General features: G+C 39.8%; 1 protein-coding gene across 3 annotated transcripts in view; it reads right to left on the bottom strand.

Moving 5' to 3' along the window:
* The window catches only part of LOC116861941 (A-kinase anchor protein 6-like), a 417,382-nt gene that overhangs the window by 224,061 nt on the left and 173,405 nt on the right, over positions 1-19,916 (bottom strand). For all 3 annotated transcript variants that reach the window (XM_032848876.1, XM_032848878.1, XM_032848877.1), the window contains exon 5: positions 7,089-7,211. In XM_032848876.1, coding sequence (XP_032704767.1) covers positions 7,089-7,211 — 123 coding nt within the window. The remainder of the gene's footprint in view (positions 1-7,088; positions 7,212-19,916) is intronic.

Below are 19,916 nucleotides of genomic sequence, written 5' to 3'. Positions count from 1 at the left end.
TGTATAATATGAATTTTTAAAATTCTTAAAATGTATGCATTTTTACAGCAACAGGTCCAAAAGGATACAGAACAAACTGTTTATGCAAGTTATCCAAGGGAGTGTAAGATTTTTCACTTTTATTTTTATGCTCTTTTATACGGTTTGAGTTTTTTTTCCAGTGAATATAATGTTTTCCTTTAACTAGTTCCATAATATCAGCAGCTGAATGAAGATGAAGTTTCCTTCACCTTCAGCACATGCCCCCCCAAGCCAGGTCACTGAGTTTTTGTAACATCTGCCCCTTCTGTCCCATGTAAACACTCCTTGTAATGTTCACATTCCCTGGCTCCACACACCCCCAGATGGCCCTAGAGTTTCAGTTCTACTCTACACAGAGAAGCTGTCTGCCAATTTTCACATTCTTCAATACATTCAAGTCTTGGTCAGATTTCCATCAGCTGTGGAGTGGCAGGCCTTGCTGTGCTACTGTCAAGGACATTAATAGCCTTGGGGAGAGTAGGGAAGATGAAACAGACATTGGCAATGAGGTTTGTGACCATTCAAGAGAGAACATCAAACAGAAAACTCTGATCCATCCCTTTCTTGCTAATCTACCCGCTCTCCTCTGTTCTTACCTACCTTCCACCTAACCCCGACCCACATCCTCTCCAGTCTGCCCATGGTTAGGCATCATTTCATCCTTGCGTTCAACAACAGCCTCCCTCATCTTAGGCTTGTTCCACCCATGCCGAGGTAAGCAAGCTCCCGGAACACACTGGTCCTTCCAGGACTGGAATCCGAACATGCTTTTGACACACGTAGAGACCTGCTGGCTGCTTATCAGCCTGGCCTTGATGTCTGTTGAACCCTGGATTCCTCAAACTGTTGAGATATCCATGTTCTTTTGGGACAGAACCCCCCAAATAGTGTCCTTTTAACATACTTTCTATTCACATCACAGACCAGGGACTCATTTCCTTAATTTCCTTAATACATATAAAACTCCCATCAATCTTGAAGCAAAAATCCAAAGACCCAACAGAAAAAATAGGCTAAGAATATGAGCAAAGAGTTCTCAGAAAAGAAATACAAATGACTCCTAAAAATAAGAAGAGGTACTCGACTCCATTTAAAATACAAGAAATACAAACTAAACTACAATGAGATGCTATTTGTAACTATCAAAGGACATAGATCACCAGTGTGATAACATACTTCATAGCAAGGATGGGCCAATGGAGGCATTCTCATGCCCTGCTGAGTATAAATGGTACAATCACTATCAAGGACAATTTGGCAACACATGAAAATTGTAAACATGTCTAACTTTGACCCAGAAATTTCACATATAAGGTATTTACTCTAAGGATAGAATTAAATGATGCACTATGATGAATATTCAAGGATATTCACTGAGGCACTGTTCATAATTTTAAAAAAGACTGCAAACAATCTGTTTTCATCAATAAAGAACCAGTTAAGTGAATTATGGCATATTCATAAATGGAACACTGTGCAGCCATTGAAAAGGATAAAGTCAGTTCTACATTTGCTGATTTTGAATTATTGGTAACATAAGTCAAGGGAACAAAGTGAAGTACACAAATGCATTTGTTTTCAAATACCTTGAACAACTCTGAAAGAATATAAAGAACCAAGGAACACTGGTTGCTTCCGAGAAAGAGAATTGGTAACTGGGGGACAGAGGTAGGAGGCTTACTTTTGTCTTTCTACCTTTTTTGCTCCCTTCCTTTGTTTACCTTTAGAATTTTGTGTAACATCCATATATTCATGAGTCCAAAATTAAAAAAAAAAAAAACCCACATCTTAAAAACCAGATAACATTGTCTGTACCAGCATATATTTCAAATGTTATACTCAAACCCATTCTCCATTATGCACATAGTTATTCCTTCTCTAAGCCATGGACCTCATCTAGTTAATCAATGCCAAACTGACCCTACCCCCATGGAATTTACAGTGGATTCACGTCAGTCTCCTGTTTTTTTTTTTGTTTTTTTTTTTTAAAGATTTTATTTATTTATTTGACAGACAGAGATCACAAGTAGGCAGAGAGGCAGAGAGAGAGAGAGGAGGAAGCAGGCTCCCCGCGGAGCAGAGAGCCCGATGCGGGGCTCGATCCCAGGACCCCGGGATCATGACCTGAGCCGAAGGCAGAGGCTTTAACCCACTGAGCCACCCAGGCGCCCACCAGTCTCCTGTTTTAAAGTAAAATCAAACCCTCATGGAGTCCCTTTGCTCCCAGAGAAATGTTCAACCCATTAAAAAGACATTCAATCTCCTTCACCATCAGCCCAACTGCAAGACCCCAACCTGGTCTCAGCCACACCAGATGGCTCACCACACCTCCCTTACCTGCCCATGATATTTCCTCCCATCTCCTCTCCTCCCCTCTCCAACCAGAAAATCATATATGACCTGCGAGGTCTATATCCAATGATTTCTTTGAGCCTTCTTTATTCTCAGGAAGAACCAATAAAACTTCTCTCTGTGCTCCTAACAGTACTTTGCTTATCCTACAAGAAGTTTACTGCTCAAAATTATATTATATTTATCATTTATGGCTCTATAGATGACTACATTTAATCTATGGTCATCTCCCTCAGATTGCAAATCCCTGGAAGAAAGAAGCCAAACTCGTTCATCATGTATTCCTAGCACCTACGTAACTGCCTGGCACACACAGGGGCTTGATATATATATGAACTCCTCACCACCATTTCTACCCATGTTTTCTCATTCATCAAACTGAACTAAGAATATTGTTCCTCCAATGCTATTTCTATGTGTCTGGTTAATGTTTGCCCAGTATGACATGGTACTACCTATGCAAATTTAGCTCCAAAGTTTAAGCCAGGCCCTTGTGCTTAGTTCTTCTTCCTAACTCTTGCACAGCTGTCTGGAGTTAACTAGACTTTGCTTTCTCCTACTATACATCTAATCGACTATAGATTAAACAATAACAACAACAACAACAACAAACCAACAACAACAACAAAGAAACCCAGCCCATTTGTTTTCCTGCAAGTGGTTTTATATGATGTGGCACCCATCTGGTGAGTTTGGCATGCATAAGAACTATTTGGGAGATCAGGGTTATCTTTTCAAAAGCAAATATGGACGTGGAATGAAATCTCTAGAGGGAGACCTTGCTGTCCTCCTCTGCTGCATTACTCATAAGCACTCTCACTCTGAAGATACTATGAATTCTCTTAAAGGAAAACATCTACATAGCCTGCCCGGAACTACTGATGGCGCTTCTATATATGACGCATCTAGTCAAATGTAACTTCTGGGGACTTGCGTTTTTTAGCCACTAAGAAAGGTGATGAGAGAAACCACCTAAATGTCCGCCAACAGATGAAAGGATCAACAAACTGTGCTAAATTGGTACAGTGGACTATTGCTCAGCACTCCAAATGAATAAGCAGTTGAAACTCTCAACATCAAAGTAGGTGAAAGAAACCAGGGGGGCGGGAGGAGATGAAAGAGAGAGAGACAGAGGACACATCGTATTTGACTCCATTCATGTAAAATTCTAGAAAGTACAAAACAATCTTCATAGTAACAGAAAGCAGATCAGCGATTGCTTAAGGGTCAGGGAAAGGCCAGGAGGGAAGAGAGGAAGGAATTACAAAAGAGCCATGAGGGAGCCTTTGGAGGGGATGGCTACATTCACTATCTTGACTGCGAAGATGGTTTTATGGGTGTACACATTTGACAATTTGTTGAAACTTGTAGATGTACATATTTTAAATACATACAACTTATCATATGCCAATTATACCCCAATAAAGCTGTTTTAAGAAAAAGTAGACAGAAGTGAGGAAGAATGGAATCTGTCCGAGAACATATGTATACAATACTGTTTTAAAAGTGGTTTTCAAAGAAGAGGGATGCTTGGTACTCACAAAATACCTTTCCAGAATGATATTTTCCTGAGAATGTCATTTTCTAGGAAGACAGGAATTGTATTTTTGAGAGGAGCACCCGGGTTGCAAGCAGATGATTAATTATCATGGAAAATCATTGATGTATCATCGCAATTTCACAGTATTTCTTACAGTTAAAATAAAGCTCCTTCATATCTCTCATAAAGGTATTGTAAAGCTGTAATTGATTTGTGTTGGTAAAAACCCTTGGTTACCATCATGGAAAATAATTGAATTAAGTATCAAAATATAAATGTACAACTTTTGTTATTATTTTTATGTTTGCTTTTCTTTAAAATAATCACTGCAGGGTGCCAACTCTTCTAACCCATTGTCAAACCAGGGAAGACAGTGAGCTTGTGGGGCTCATACATCTGTTGATGTAGTGTTAAATTACAGAATGTACAAAGGTGTTTCAAGAAACTCATATAGCTATCTCTACATACAGGATAATCTTGTCCATACCACTCACCCACTTAGTAAGGAGCAGTAATGACGTCTGCAAGTTGCATTCAAGGATTTAAATCTCTGGGCTTAGTTGTATACTTTCTTTATGGGAAGGCAGACATTCTTTTGCCTTCTTTTGAGAAGAACAACTTAATATTAACTCAGCACCATAGTAAGGAAATACAATAAAAAATATAAATGACAGTATTGATCAGGAGGACAATGTAGATATTGTCCTCAGAGACACAGGGTAACTCAATTTGTTTGAGAGACATTTACACAACAGGCTATTTCTAAAGTAACAGACACCGCACGCCGCACAGCAGGGACACAGGAATTGTCCAGAAGTATCATTGCCGATCCATGCACGCTATGCCCCCACTAACTGGCAGCCAGTATTATTTATAATTTCAGAAGTCAAAGTTGTGATTAGAACTTAACATTCACTGAGCTGGTCTGGAGAGTGGAGTACCTTACTCTTTGCTAAGCAGAGATAAAGATATTCCTATGTTATCTCTCTTCCAACTGATATAATTAGACATGATAATAGAGAAAACTCATTTCAAGAAAGTGTTGATCGTTACGCAACAACAAGGTTGTTCTTTAAGGGAACAACATTTTAAGAAGGACTCTTGGCTATGGATGTAGCAAAGGGGATGGTGGGGTCCACATTTTGGATGAGGCTGTCATTATGAGGCAGGTATACACACATGCAATTCATTACGGGCAACTGTAAAGAGTTTGGCAACTTATTAAGGCTAGAATATAGTAGTCACAGGCTACATGTGGCAATTTACATTTAAATGTAAGTTAATTAGAATTAAAAATTCATCTCTTCAGTTGCTTTAGCCACATTTCAAGTGCTCAGCAGATGAGTGTGGTGAGTGGCTCCCATGCTGGACAGAGCAACCTTGAATATTCCATTCTCACAGAAAGTTCTAGTGGATAGGTGTGGGCTAGAATGAGGCAGAGGCCAACACAGGGATGCTAAGGAAGGAACCTTGTAACAGGGACCTGAGAAGGACGAGTGAACAATTGTTTACAAAGAGGCCACGATGCCAACTCCCAAAGAGAAGCGAGACAATGGTTCATACTCTCCTAGCCTGGCGTTCAGCAAACAGCCTAGAGTGAAAGCACTCTTTATGTCCCCATGCCCTCTGGGACCTCAAAAACTAAATGTGTGTTTTCCATAAAATATTAAATCAAGAGAAATTAAGACAGCACACTTAATGTGAAATAAAGTTCATATACTCCTGTTTAAACACAGATTAGAATTTCTGTCAGAACAATGCCAGTGAAAAGTTGACATTCTAATTAATACAATTTACATTATAAAGCACTGAATATCTTTATCTTGCTATTATGAAATGCCCTCTTTAAAAAAAAAAAAAAATCAAGGCTCTACTGAATAGGGAATTGAGTACCAAGGGCAATATTTAAAAACCCATGTACAAGAGAGGTGGTTAGGGTCACTGGCATTTTTACACACCATCAACCCAGGTCTCTAATAAGGGAAGCAATACACTCATACTCTTACACATAGTTTTGTCATCTTTTATCGTTCATGAAGTGATTTTCATGCAGCAATAGGATTTTGAGGCTGTTTTACTTGCAATGATATAAAACATACTGGAAACCACAAACACCAAAAGACTAACACATCCTCACTCTCCGTCTCCTCTTCTCCCCACATCCTGCTGCCCCCTGCCCCCCCTGCCATCTCCCTTTCTCTCATTCTCTCATTTAACAGCATAGGGAACTGTCTGGAACCCTGTGAACTCGCACACACATAGGACTCCCACACAATGTTTATTCAATCCAAATTCTGAGTGTGTAAGAGGGGCAGAAAATCAACCCCACAGTTGGGTACCCAAGGATTCGTGTTCATTGCCTTTGTCAATTTTATGCTATCGGTGAAAGGAATAAAGATGAGATCCTTAAAGCCTGAATTTTCATTTCCTAGGACAACGTGCTTTTTCTTCATGCTTTATCACACTCCACTTCTTGGTTTCCACCCCTTCATAATTGATATCAGCCATTTGAAGCATTCAGTAAAAACCTCATGAGGTTCATCAAATGTCCCCCAGTCTATAATTCTTGCTTCTAACATATTCAGAAGCATATTCATCCAAGTATTTTCTACTTCCCCTCCATGGTTTTCCCTGTGCACAGGGACGAGTGTAAGGACAGTTGTATTAATTATATGCTGAAGAAACCACATAGCAGCAAAAATGATGGAGATCATCGTTTTAAATATTTTATTAAAATAACCCAGTGTAGAACAGATAATGTAGACCCTCTTGATAATGAGAGGTTCATTAATTTTACAAGAATTCTAGAAAGCTTAGAATGGTCATCAAAATTATCTCTTTCATTTATTTATTTTTTCAGAAGAGGAAAAACCTTCAATCATACCTTTAGAAAACAAGAGTCGAGCAAATTTTCTAAGGTATTTTTAAGTAAATAACTTGCCTTTCTGGAAAAAGTTTTGAAAAAAATAGCTTGAAATACAGAGGATTTAAATTTCATAGTATATTACTTGAAATGCCTGTAAATTTTCAGCTTCTGCAGTTTACCCCATTAAAACTTGGTTTCATTAGCATATAATGACTTCTGATAAATAAAATTGATATTCCCCATAAACAAACAAGCAGTGCATTAAAATCCTTCCATTACTAACAGCAAAAGCAACACAGTCTTGCCTACCAAGTGTGTCTCCAGGTACAGCTTAAGGCCATCCGTCTCTGCTTTAGGGGGTGTCCAATTCTCGGTGGTTTCCATGGCTTCATTTAACCACTGAATGAATTCATCCAGCTTGTTTACAAACCCCTTTGTGACAGAAAAGAGAGGGGGGGGAAGGACAAGAAAAGCATGTTAGTTGATCATTGCTTTAAAGCCAGTCTTAAAAATTCCAAACCTCTCGGAGGATAAAATTGATACCACTGCCTTCCCATTCTAGTTCCACACTGTGGAATGGAATTTCCATCATTCCTGGTTTGAAATTCATCAAAATGGAAAGACATTGTGCATGACTCCCTTTCAGTTTTTCCCTAGGAACATTTTTTTCTGAGGAATTTGGATTGGATTGTCGGGTGTCTTTATAAAGGTGTTCTCTGATCATCAAAACATTTCTGGTGTCTGACAAGTGCCCCCTCACCAAAAAATCAGGTCAGCCCTGCGAGGAACACTCCCTGGCTTTGGGGGATAAAAGCACTCCCATAAAGATGGTGGTCTTTACTCAGAAGCCTATGGAGTAGAGTTGCCTTAACTGAACTACAAATCTATTTTTAAATCACATAAGTGTTTAAAGGGATTTGGATGAATTCTACTGACAGCCCAACTGTCTGCGTGCGGCTCTGTCTGGGTTCTAAAAAGCAAGGAAGGGTAGAGGAGGTGGGATCAAAGAGCAAAAACGTAAACACCTGACTCTGGGTGTGTCCTTCACATAAAGAAATATTCTTAGCTAGGAAGCACAAATCACATAATCTTGCAATTTTTCAAGTAGTGGTTATAAAAATTTATTGACCATTTAAAAGAACACATCTGTACAAACGGAAAATATTTTGAAAAAAATGAAAGCCGGGCTATGAACCTTAAGGAAAGAAATGGGGCTGGGCGCCCGCTTTCTGTGTCTAGGTAAACAGCACCACCTAGAGGTTAAAAGGAGCAAGGACAGGCTTCTACACTTGTATTCACTGAAGGCTTGGGATGCTATTTCCCTATTCAAGTTAACCCGTTCTTCAGATTTGCCTTTTGATTAATTTTGATTAATATTTTTAATGATTAACTGAGAATATCCTGAGACAAAATTGAGAATAGGTGAAAATTCATTTTCTTTATCGTGCTTCTCAGAAGCTAGGCTTCTGTTACTAAGTTTTCTCCTAAATAATAGTTTAAGATTCATAACTCTTTAATCCCCACAGTTGATTGGCCTCAAAACGATTATTTAAAAAAAAAAAAACAGAAAATGGGACTGAGGAGGGTGATAAAGAGAAAGGCTGACAAATAACTCTTAGAAACACATTCCTATCTGTCAAAGAGAGACAGCAATGTGGGCATGGAGGCCCACAGAGTCCATCAGACTGTCCCAGCGCGCTCTGGAATGTCACTGACCCACCTGGAGCTCAGCCAATCATCCCACCTGGTAGACTACCCTCTGTTTCCCCATGTTGCTAAGTGTTACCCAACACTTTCCCTATTTTATCTCTATTGTGCCAAGATCGGAAGATAATTGCACCCATCTTTTTGAAAGCCCACCCTAATCAGGTTGTTTTGGTAAAGCCAATAAGAAATACCATGTCAGGGTCATCTTAATTAGAAGCTAAGGCCTACGCATTTGCAGCTGGCTGGTCTGGGAACCAGGAGGTGGTTTAACATGCCTCAAGTCCTAGCCTCTAACCCCAAGCTAATAACATCACTGAGGTTCCTTTGGTCATCACTCAGAAGTGTTTCTTCCAGGTGAGGTGAAAAACATATCCAACAGGGATAGTTTCATGAATTTCACATGACACATTCCTCTACCAAATACATTTGTCTCATGACCCACCCAACTCACCCTTTTCTCTAATTTTCCCACATTGTATCTTGTTCTAAATGCTAGGAATCCATGCCAAGTAATTCCTTTTGCCCTTTCTCAAATATTTAGGGTATCAGTTTGTCTGCTCTTTCTCCTCATCTGCATTTCCATAAATCTGAGAGTTGCTTTGTTAAAATACTGCAGTCTTTTAACACAGATGTTACTTCAGCCTCACTTTTTTCAGTTAAGCCTCCCCCTGTTTAAAACATCACTCCCCAAGTCCCTCTTTCTGGAAGACTGCCCACGACTCAGAATACATAGAAATTCTTATCTGACTTGAGGTTAACCATAGATCCCTACAGATGTGTACAGTAAATCTATGAGCAGAAACAAGGGTAGAGTGTGTTAGAACTGAAGTCCTAATTCTTGATGTTCCCATAATTAAAGGCAGTGAAAAATTAAGATACTCTTTCTTGGCCAGATGGACTTACAGAAATATCATATACAGAACCTCAGAATATCAGAGTCTAGATTGCTGATAATTGTGAGATGAAATAGCATTTTATACTATTCAGTAGTATTTACTATTAAATTTGGACTTGAGTGGTTTTATCTGTAAACTGGTTGGTGGAGAAAATTAAGTCAGAAAGTAAATTATTTTGGAGACAACTGATTAAATCCAAGAGGACCAATAGTATAAGATGTTATTTGAAATATAACCAGTTATATTCTATTTATCATCTTCTCTTCTTCCAAAAAACAAGCAAACAAAACAATATATGTCTATGTGATTGCATGGGTATCTCAACACAAAAGGTCAGTCTCAGCCAAAGAGTATTAAATACACTGTGTGACAGCTTTCCTAACGGAACCATGATTACAGAGTTAGCTGAAATCCATGAGATGCAGATTAGGCAAACCCATGGGACCCAAGTGAACCTTCCTGGATGATCTCTCTGCAGAGCCTAGCCAGAGAGCAAAACCAAGGCTGTCTGACACAGAGGAAACAGAGGTCCTGTCAAGGCTTCCCTCTGGATCTCCTCTGAATTCTATCCCTACCTCACCAATTTTCATGTGTTGTACCTTTTCTCAACTCTTTTTTTTTTTAAGATTTTATTTATTTGACAGAGAGAGAGATCACAAGTAGAGAGAGAGAGAGAGAGAGAGAGGAGGAGGCAGGCTCCCTGCCTAGCAGAGAACCTGATACAGGACTCGATCCCAGAACCCTGAGATCAGGACCTGAGCTGAAGGCAGAGAGGCTTAACCCACTGAGCCACCCAGGCAGCCCCCTTTTCTCAACTCTTTTCTCGCCAGTGCTAAAAAGTTTCATGCATCATAATAGAAACCTGGAAAGTCTTTGTAATTTTCTAATAAAAAGCTAAATACTCCTCCCTCTTAGGGAGCTCTTAGCTTTCCACCTCTCCTCCTGCTTAGACGTGTAGCCACAAAAATATAGACAGAAATCATAAAGGCAATGATTCTGGAGTCCATCCAATTCTTGATAACTTTGTCCCCTGCTGTTTCTCCACCTCTCCCAGCCCCTTGACATGCGTACTGGCACCAGTGTTCTGTGTCGTGGATAGTGAATGTCCTGTGTACTATCCCCCTATTAGGAGACGCTCTCCTTAGAAAGACCAACTAAGTACCACTCAATATACCGAACCAGACAATGTGCAGGAGAACTCAGATCTGGATGCAAAATATGACTAATATCTGATGCTAATTTTTAGAAGTTCTGCGAGAGCCCTTTGAAATTGTATGACTGAAGGAAAATGAGGTGACATACATAACAACATAGAAAAATGGGGGAAAATACAAAATTATATTTATTTTATAATACAGATCAAGTTCTAGCATAACAAATATTGGGCACTCATTCACTTTTCTAACACATATTTATTAGGTGCCTACTCTGTGTAAAGCACCCTGCTGGACATTGTTGGGAATGAAAAAACAAATATCACTGCAGCAAAAATTTCAGCAGAATATGAAGCACGTCTCAGCACTGGCCTACTCGACTCAAGTAATTTTAATAGTCGAAAAATTTTGACAATCAATAAAAGAGTTGGAATATTCTCCTGGATTTTTCCGTGAAATGTATTCCACCTGTATCAGAATTCTGTCTGTATCCAAATTTATTCTTATTTGTAGTATTTAACCCATTTGTGTTTATTTCTCTAATATTCTGAGTTCACACTTACTTACTTTGAGAGTCCAAGATGAGTATAAAACTCAGATTTCCATCATGACACAATCCAATGCTGTCATTGCACTAGATAAAAGCACATTTTACATACATCCAACTCACGGCTACAGGCTGAACTGCACACGCCTCTGAAAGGTTGCATTCTAGCCTTCACTGTTCAAACTCCTGCCAAAGTAGCTTACCTGTTCAGTCTCTTTCCTGTCATTTTCGACCACCAATTTCCTGGAGGTCCCTTTCTGCCCCTTCTTCCACTATCCTTCTCTGCTTCCCACCAAGCTCTGTAGGGGCACACTGAGTGGGACTCAGTCAACAGGCCCCAGTCTTCCCAGGCCACCCCCTTAATTGTATCCCTCGGGACAGGTCTCTTGACATATTCATATCTGACCCATGTTTTGAGAATCTGCAAACTCTTCACTAAGGCCAAGCCGGGATTCGACACCCAGAAAGAACCCTGGCCGTGCAACGTGAGAGAGAACAGAATGCCCGCAGCCTTGGTACCACCCTATGACCACCAACGGCACACCTCCCACTTTCAAATCACTTGCATTTTAAAAGTTCCTTAATGAAGTGCTTCTTAAAAATCTTACTTTCAAACTTTCTGAAGCATCAATCTCTTTAAAGACGAAGCAGCACCGTCAAAGTGCATGCAAATGCACACTTTCAGGTTTGTAGAAAATGAGTTGCTAGAGCCCTCAGCTGGTTAACATATATTTGAAGATTCTAGTCACAAGGAAAATTCACCTTCAAGTCTTGCAAATAGCTACCCTCTCATGACAGGTTAAGAATGCCTGTTATTTCTTTTATTTTCCCACCTATTTCTCTCTACAACAAGCCTGGTTTGGTTAAACACAAACTGAAGGTGATGACTGTCACCCTCCAGCAAGGCTGTCCTGTTGTTTGGAGCAGGAATAAGACGGGAGTGTCTTCTTTGCATCAGGGATGGGACCAGAAGCCCGCAATACAGTAGGAAATGGGAAATGGTGTCGGCCTTATGGTGTTGAAAGCCTTGGGGGTCATTTTGTATAGAATCCCATGATTTTTAGACCAAACTGAAATGGAAACCTATTGCTCTAAGAGGGTAAAGGGGGACACGTACAACAGGAAGTAGATGCCATGTTGTCACAAGTGTATGGAGTGGTGCTGATTCTGGTCATTGTACAGATAAGGAAACTGAGGGTCAAAGAAAGCGAGTGACTTGCCTAAGGCAAGAATTGGTGGAGTTGGAGCCCAAACCCACATCTCACCCCACAGTTGGGTTTCTCTCTCAGTGCACCACACTGACCTCTAGAAATAGTATTTTCAGAAGCATGCCATCTGACCCAGATGAAGGAAAAGTAACAATTCTTCCCAGCCCTACAGTCTTGGCACTGAGGTAAAATTTTCTAAGCTCTCAATCTTTCCCCTTTAATATTTTCTGTTCATTTTTCTCAAAGGAGATCTTTGATAAGGCTAGATGGTTAGCAAGGAACAAACACCTTTTTTTTTTTTTTTTCCACAAGCCAAAATCACTGTAAACTTCATTTGTAACTCATGGAAAATTTCAACCAAAAATGTAAGGCAGTTACATGCTGGAATTAGCCAATTCTAACAGAGCCTCAATTACAGATAAATCTGACTCAGTTTAATCACAGAGAAGATGGCCCTTGGTTCTAAGGAGTTCAGCCAAGGACCTCAACTACTTATTTCTTTTCGTTGTTAGAGTGTGTGTGTGTGTGTGTGTGTGTGTGTGTGTGTGTGTCTATACCCTCAAAAGCCTTCTCATTTCTCAGTGGACAAAGAAATCAACATGATGTCTGACTTCATCTAGATCAAATTAGCTGCCTTCAGACAGGGACCTACTGAAGGGCATCAAAAAAGTGAACTATGTTCACTATATTTATGGAAAAATTGTTCAGTCTCTGCTGTTGAATCTTTTAAACATTTATTAAAATGTATTTACCTCTTTCTTAGTATTCCAAGATTCAAAGTTTCACTGAATGATCTCATCTGAACAATACTAGCTGAAACAACACGTAATCCTCAAACCCTACTCACTGTGTGCCAGGACCTTTTACATGTATTTCACATACGATAGATCATTTGGGCTTCATAAAGGCCCTGTGAGGTAGGTAGTATGGTGACCTGTTTTACAGTTGAGAAGACAGAGGCTCTGAGAGCTGAGGAGACCTACCCAGTGTCATATGGCTAGAAGGTAGTGGACTAAGGACGTGAATCCAGACAGCCTCACTGGCACCACATGAAATCATGAAAGGCCAACCAATCTAAAAATCTATCTAAGTTCCTACCTGAAATTAGAAGTTGAAAAACATTTAAATGAGGATTAACTATGGGGGGGTGGGGCAGGAGAGGTTATATTAAAAGAGGAAGAAAAAAAAAAAAAAACTATGCCCATCATGAACCAGTATGGGTATTATTAAGAGAACGGTTGCTGCAACCAGACAAAATTGAATTTGATTCCAAGCTCCATCCACCTCCTACTAACAGCATAAAGTAAATGAGCTACTTAATGTCTCTGAACCTCATTTTCTTCATCTGTAAGACGGGGACAGTAATACCCATCTTGGGTTTACATGAGGATTTCAAGAAAAATACACATTTTAAAGCCTGATGTAAAACTAAGGCTTGAAAAATGATTTTTAAAAGGTTTTATTTATTCATTTATTTGAGAGAGGGAGTGAGAGAGCAGATGAAAGAGTCAGGGCAGGAGCAGAGGGAGAGGGAAAGAGAGAGAATCAGGCTCCCCGCTGAGTGTGGAACCTGACACAGGGCTCAAGCCCATGACCCTGAGGATCATCACCTGAGCTGAAACCAAGTGTTGGATGACACTTAACAGGCTGAGCCACCCAGGTGCCCCTTGATAAATGATTCTTAAAAATCATTCCTAATCAACAAGCTCCAATTCGATCTTTTATCTCATTCACCCAGAAAGTTCTGATTATTCACTAAGCATACAGTACTGTGCTAGGCCACAGGGGAGAAGGATCAGAAAAGTCCCCATATAGCCACAAGGTGAGAGGGGCACGCAGAGGAGGGAATAGTAACTTCTGTCTCAGGTCATCAGCTGGGACAACACGGAGGGGGTAGCATTTAAGACTGCAGGTCAGCAGACGTTTCCTGTCTCCTTATCCCACTAGAAGGTCTGAGGGGGAATCACATTTCTCCATTAATAGCGAAAAGTTTTAGAATAATCTGGCTTAACTTCTCAAAACAGGCCACATGCTTTGGAGCCAATCTTCACATTAACAATGGCTACCAACGGGTTATCGTAATCCTCTTACCCTACGCACAAGGAAGCTTCATTTAGACTCCAATAACTGGAAAAATTAGAACTCCATTTTGAAGCCAAAATATGCATTGAGATTTTACATGTATATTTACCAACGTATATATTTAGTCTCTGTTTCTAGTTAATTCATACACACATAGTTCCATACGAAATGCCTAATTTAGATTTTTACACAAGAGCAGTCAAATGCAATTTGCCTTCCCTAACCACCTGTCTGGGTACTTAATGTACTGCTCCAGACCCAGAGGCTCAAGATAAAAGGCCAAGGAGTTAAAAGAGGTACTTTGGATTCTACCACCTGACACGTTTACCCGTGTTCCTACCCACAACATCTAACACAGTGTAAGTAATTGACAGAAGGGAGGATTTGGTGTGTGCTTTTAGGAAAAAATATTGAAGAGAAAATGAAATGGTTTAAGGCAGTTTTAACTCTGATGGCACAAGAAAACTCAAACACTGAAATGTTTTATGAAATACTTAAGCTTCTTTTCTAAAGGTTGAATGGGATGACTTTAGAATATAAAAATATTCCTGATAAAATTATCCCAGAATAAAAGTAAAAGACTGTCAGTTGGAAAGAGAGAGAGAAAGAGAGAGAGAGAGAGAAGGCATGGAATGGTAGTATCTGAAATTGACGAGGTGGGAAGTTCTATTCTGAACTCAGTATCATGTAGAAAGGATAAATTGAGCTGATTCATCATCTTCAGATACTGTTGACAATAGTTTCAAATGGGAAAAGAGAAGCCTAGGAAGACCCCTGCTTCTCACAATGGGCAAGAGTTTCCTCCAACTAATCCAGAGCGTGAGCTCAGTTGTTCCCTGCTGGTTTATAAAAAGAAGTAATCAACTAATTTTAGGGCAAAACAAGATTGAAATGCATACCATCAAAGTCTAATAAAAACAGGAATGAATAAAAGAGTTGGGAATAAACAGAAACAAATAACAGGTCAATATTTATTGAGCACTTATTATGTGCCAGGCACGTACTCAATTCTTACAACAAAACTATGCTATTAGATTCCCAAACTATTTCATTTATAGATGGGGAAACTGAAGTATAGACCAGCTTGAGTACTCATACAACTATGAACACTTTCACAGCGCTGAAGCTGGGGATCCTCCCAGGGAGTAGGACTGCCCCACAGCATTGCTCACTTACTCTAATGGAGATCTTAGCTCAAGCACCCCAATCCTTCAGAGGCACCGAATGAGTAAATCAGGTCAACATTATCTGCCTCTGAATCCCCAAAGAGGACCTGAGATGGTCACACCTTAGAATTTAGGATTATGATAGTTTAATGCTTTAGCTGTAAGTTTCTCGTATCTAGTATTATAAATAGTGATACTGAACATTTGGATGATAACTATCTACTAGCTATTCCTCTAATACCTTATGTAGTCATTTAGTCTTCTCGAATTTCCCTCTTGTACAGATGAAGAGGCTGAAGCCTAAAGGAGTTATGTAATTTATTCAAGGTCATAAAGCCACTGAACAGATATTAAGTAGTTTTGTTCCAGAGCCGAAGCCTGAGCTCCTACACTGCTTTCTCACCAGATGTATTCCCCTGAGGTTCCCAGAAAGAAAAACAAAGGACAGTAACATCCACTCTGGCCCATTCTTGTTTCCCAAGCTGTTGTGAGAAGCCCAGGAGGTGCGACACAGCTTCACCCAGTCCTATCACAGTTACCTCCTCTCTAGACGAGTCCCCACGCTCTGTGCTCTCTCTTTTCAGTCCCCCTTTTTCTCCTTCTTTCTTGATCACTGTTTGTCTTTTGCCTTTTTCTTCTCTTTCCTTTTCTCCTTCTTTCCGTCTCCTGTCCTCTTTATTTTACTCCCCTCCCTTCCTCTCCTCTTCTCTTTCCCTGTTCATCTTTCTTTGCTCTATAGTTTTCGGTCTCCCCTGACCTAATTAATTGGAGCTAATTAATCACTTTTAATAAACACTTCCTGACATGTCCATAAAGTTTTGAGGCTGCTCAAAAAGGGGCTGTTCCTTGACACTGAAGTACAGAATTGAAAATGCTGTTATAATCCTATATTTAGATTAGTTCTAACTACTTTCCTGATGAGTAAGACCTCCTTGCAAATCAAATATCTAGAACAAGAACGCATGTAGCAAGATGGGAGTGTTTATGATATATGCTTGGTTAATATCCAAAATATATAAAGAACGTAAATAATTCAACACCAAAAAAACAATCTGATTTAAAAACAGGTAGAGGACCTACATAGACATTTTTCAAAAGAAGAAATACATATGATCAACAGACATAGGAAAAGATGCTCAACATTACTAATCAAGGAAATGCAAATCAAAACCACAAGGCAATATCACTTCACCCCAAGTCAGAAGGGCTAATATCAAAAAGACAAGAAATAATAAGTATTGGTGAACATGTGGAGAAAAGGGAATCCTACCAGTAGGAATGCAAATTGGTGCAACCACTGTGGGAGACAGAATGAAATTTCCTCAAAAAATTAAAATTAGATGGCACCTGGGTGTCTCAGTTGTTAAGCATCTGCCTTCAGTTCAGGTCATGATCCCAGGGGTCCTGGGATTGAGCCTTGCATCAGGTTCCCTGCTCTGTGGGAAACCTGCCTCTCCTTCTCCCACTCCCCCTACTTGTGTTCCCGCTCTTGCTGTGTCTCTCTCTCTGTCAAATAAATAAATAAAATCTTTAATTAAAAAAATTAAAATTAGAAATACCATATAAACCAGTAATTCCACTACTGATTCTTTGGGTATTTACCCAAAGAAAACAAAAAAACTAATTCAAAAAGATGTATGTATGTATGTATGTGTATTTGTTTATTGTAGCATTATTTACAATAGCCAAGATAGGAAACAACCCAAGTGCTCACCAATAGAAGAACAGTTAAAGGAGATGTGGTACATATATGTATATTTAAGATTATCCCTCAGCCATAAAAAGGCTGACAACATGCATAATGTAGGAGACATTTGTGACAACATGGATGGATGTTGGGGGCATTATGCTAAGTAAAATAACTCAGACAGAGAAAGACAAATACCATATGATTTCACTGATATGTAAAATTAACAAACAAACAAACCAACCAACCAAATACATAAATACAAAGAACAAACTGGTGGTTGCCAGAGGAAAAGGGTTGGGTGCCTGGGCAAAATGAGTGAAGGGGAGTGGGAGATAACATTTATGACTTATCCAGTAGGTAGTCAAGTCAGAAGAACTCAGGGGTTGTGTATTCAATACAGAGCTTGAATTTTTAAGTTTTCAGAGACATCTTTCAGACAAAATTCTTAGAGTTCAAAAAAAAAAAAAAGGACAGAAATAGAGCTTCTAAAAGCTTCTAAAACTAATACAAAATTTCAGAGTAGTATTGGTTTGGTTAATCGTATATACTATCTAAATTGGGTAGCATTAGGTGAGGTCAAGTAAAGACTAAATTGTCTTTTTTGCTCAAACTCCAAGTGTATGTACATATACATGTGCACATGTGTATTAGGTTCTTTACTCAAAAAATATTAATTGAGAGCTTACTATGTATCAGAAATTGTATTCAGGCCTAGAACTCACATATATAAACAACACAGACTCCTCTCTTACAGAATTCAGAGCACAGTAATATAAAGTGTGATATGTGTGAGAACATAGATCAGCAGTTGCCAAACTTTTAGAACTCCTTTACACTATTAGGAATTATTAAGGGCCCCAAAGAACTTTTGTTTCTGTTGGTTTATAACCATAAATATTCATTTTAGAAATTTAAAAAATATTTATTAATCACTTAAAATAATCTATTACACACATGTTAACATAACACACTGTTATGAAAAATAACTGTGTTTTCAAAATGTTAGCTGTATGCAAATCTGGTTAACGTTTGGCATGATACAGACAGCTGGATTCGCATTTCTACTTCTGTATTTAGTCTACTGAAATATCATATGTCATATAGCCTCTGGAAAACTCTACAATACACAGTATGAGAGTGAAAAAGGCAAACATCATTTCAGTATTAACTGAAAATAGTTGATCTTGTGGGCCTGCTGAAAGGATCTTGGGAACCTCTGCTGTAGATGATCCCAATGTCTAGGAGTCAATGGAAAGGCATTTATCTCAGTCTTGGGGCATCAGGGAGGGCTTCTGGGAGGAAATCACAACTAAGCTAAGCCACGAAAGATAAGTGTAAATGACTCAGAAAAAAGAAATAAAAGGGCACTGGAAGGAAAAGAGAAAAACATTCCTGGCAAATAAAGTCTGAGAGAGAACAGCTCATTCTGAGAACACTGATTAGCTGCATATGGCTCACACTCGAGAGCCAAAGAGGGAAAAACTGAGAAGAGACTGGATGGTCTGACAAGGAGCCAGACCACACAACACACTCTGGAGTCAGGACTTTATCCTGAGGACAAGATGGTGGTCACTGGATTTCTGAAGCGGTGGAGAGAGTGGATGGCTCTCTCCATGGAGAGAGCCACTGGAGAGAGAAGCCAGTTAAAAGGCTGCTACACTATACCCTGAAGTAGTTGGTGAGGGCTGGACTCAGGCAGCAGCAGTGGGACATGGAGGAACTGTGAGAGGCCACAGAGAGAGACAAGTTAAAATGGACAGGACCAACTGGATGTGAGGGAGGAGAAATTTGTTAGAATCCAAAATGACTGCCAACTTCATGTTACTTGGAGGTACCATTCTCTGAAAGATGCAGTAAAAAATTCAGAAGGAAGAAACCGCTTACAGGCAGATGATGAGCATAGTATGAGATATGAGTTTGCTTTCTGAACTCAGCTGAGGTGTGGAACGAGAGGAGGCAGCATACAGCTGGTGTTGGAGGCCATAAGCATGGACAAGAGAACCTAGGGACAGTGTATAGGGGCATATCTACTTAGAACGCCCCGAGTGCAATGCATTCAACTTGCTTCACTCCAGTCCCTCGTTCCATGTCTGTCTTAGTGATTCTCAACCCTGGCCGTATCTTAAAATCAACTAGGAAACACGCCAAATTCAGAGAAGGAGAATCGCTTCAAAGTCTCTGAGGGCTACAACGATAAAAAGCTGACAGCCATGGGGCACTAGGAACATGTTAGCGTTGATCTCTGAAAAAGGTACTTGCTGCCCCTTTGTGGCAAGCTTGCAAGATCTGGTATAACCAGGAGACAGGAGGTTCTCATAGGAAGTACTCTGGACTGGGGGATGCAGGTCCTGTTTGCAAAATGAGGGTACCGAGCTCAACAATTTCTCATGCCTTTCTGACTGCTCACATCTGTGGCTCTTGCATAGAGAGCCTCCCTCAAAGCTATACATGTTCATATAATTCACCTTCTCTCTTCTAGTTAGACAGGAAACTGATCTTGCTGACCTTCACACACTCTCCCAGTGTCTCCCGCTCCACTTGCCATGTCTGTCCTTCAAGATTGAGCTCAAATGTCTCCTTCCCAACAGAGCACCCCAACCTATTACTGCCTTTCCAAGATACTTTCTTAATCTTTCCATCTTTAATAATCAGGGCTTTGAGGGATAATTCTCAACCTCCTGGAGGCC

Source organism: Lontra canadensis, unplaced genomic scaffold, assembly GCF_010015895.1.
Source record: "Lontra canadensis isolate GAN:19392208 unplaced genomic scaffold, GSC_riverotter_1.0 scaffold212, whole genome shotgun sequence".
NCBI classification, from domain to species: Eukaryota; Metazoa; Chordata; class Mammalia; order Carnivora; family Mustelidae; genus Lontra; species Lontra canadensis.
The sequence above is the reverse complement of the archived record's forward strand: the minus strand, read 5'-3'. Positions and strand labels throughout refer to the sequence as shown.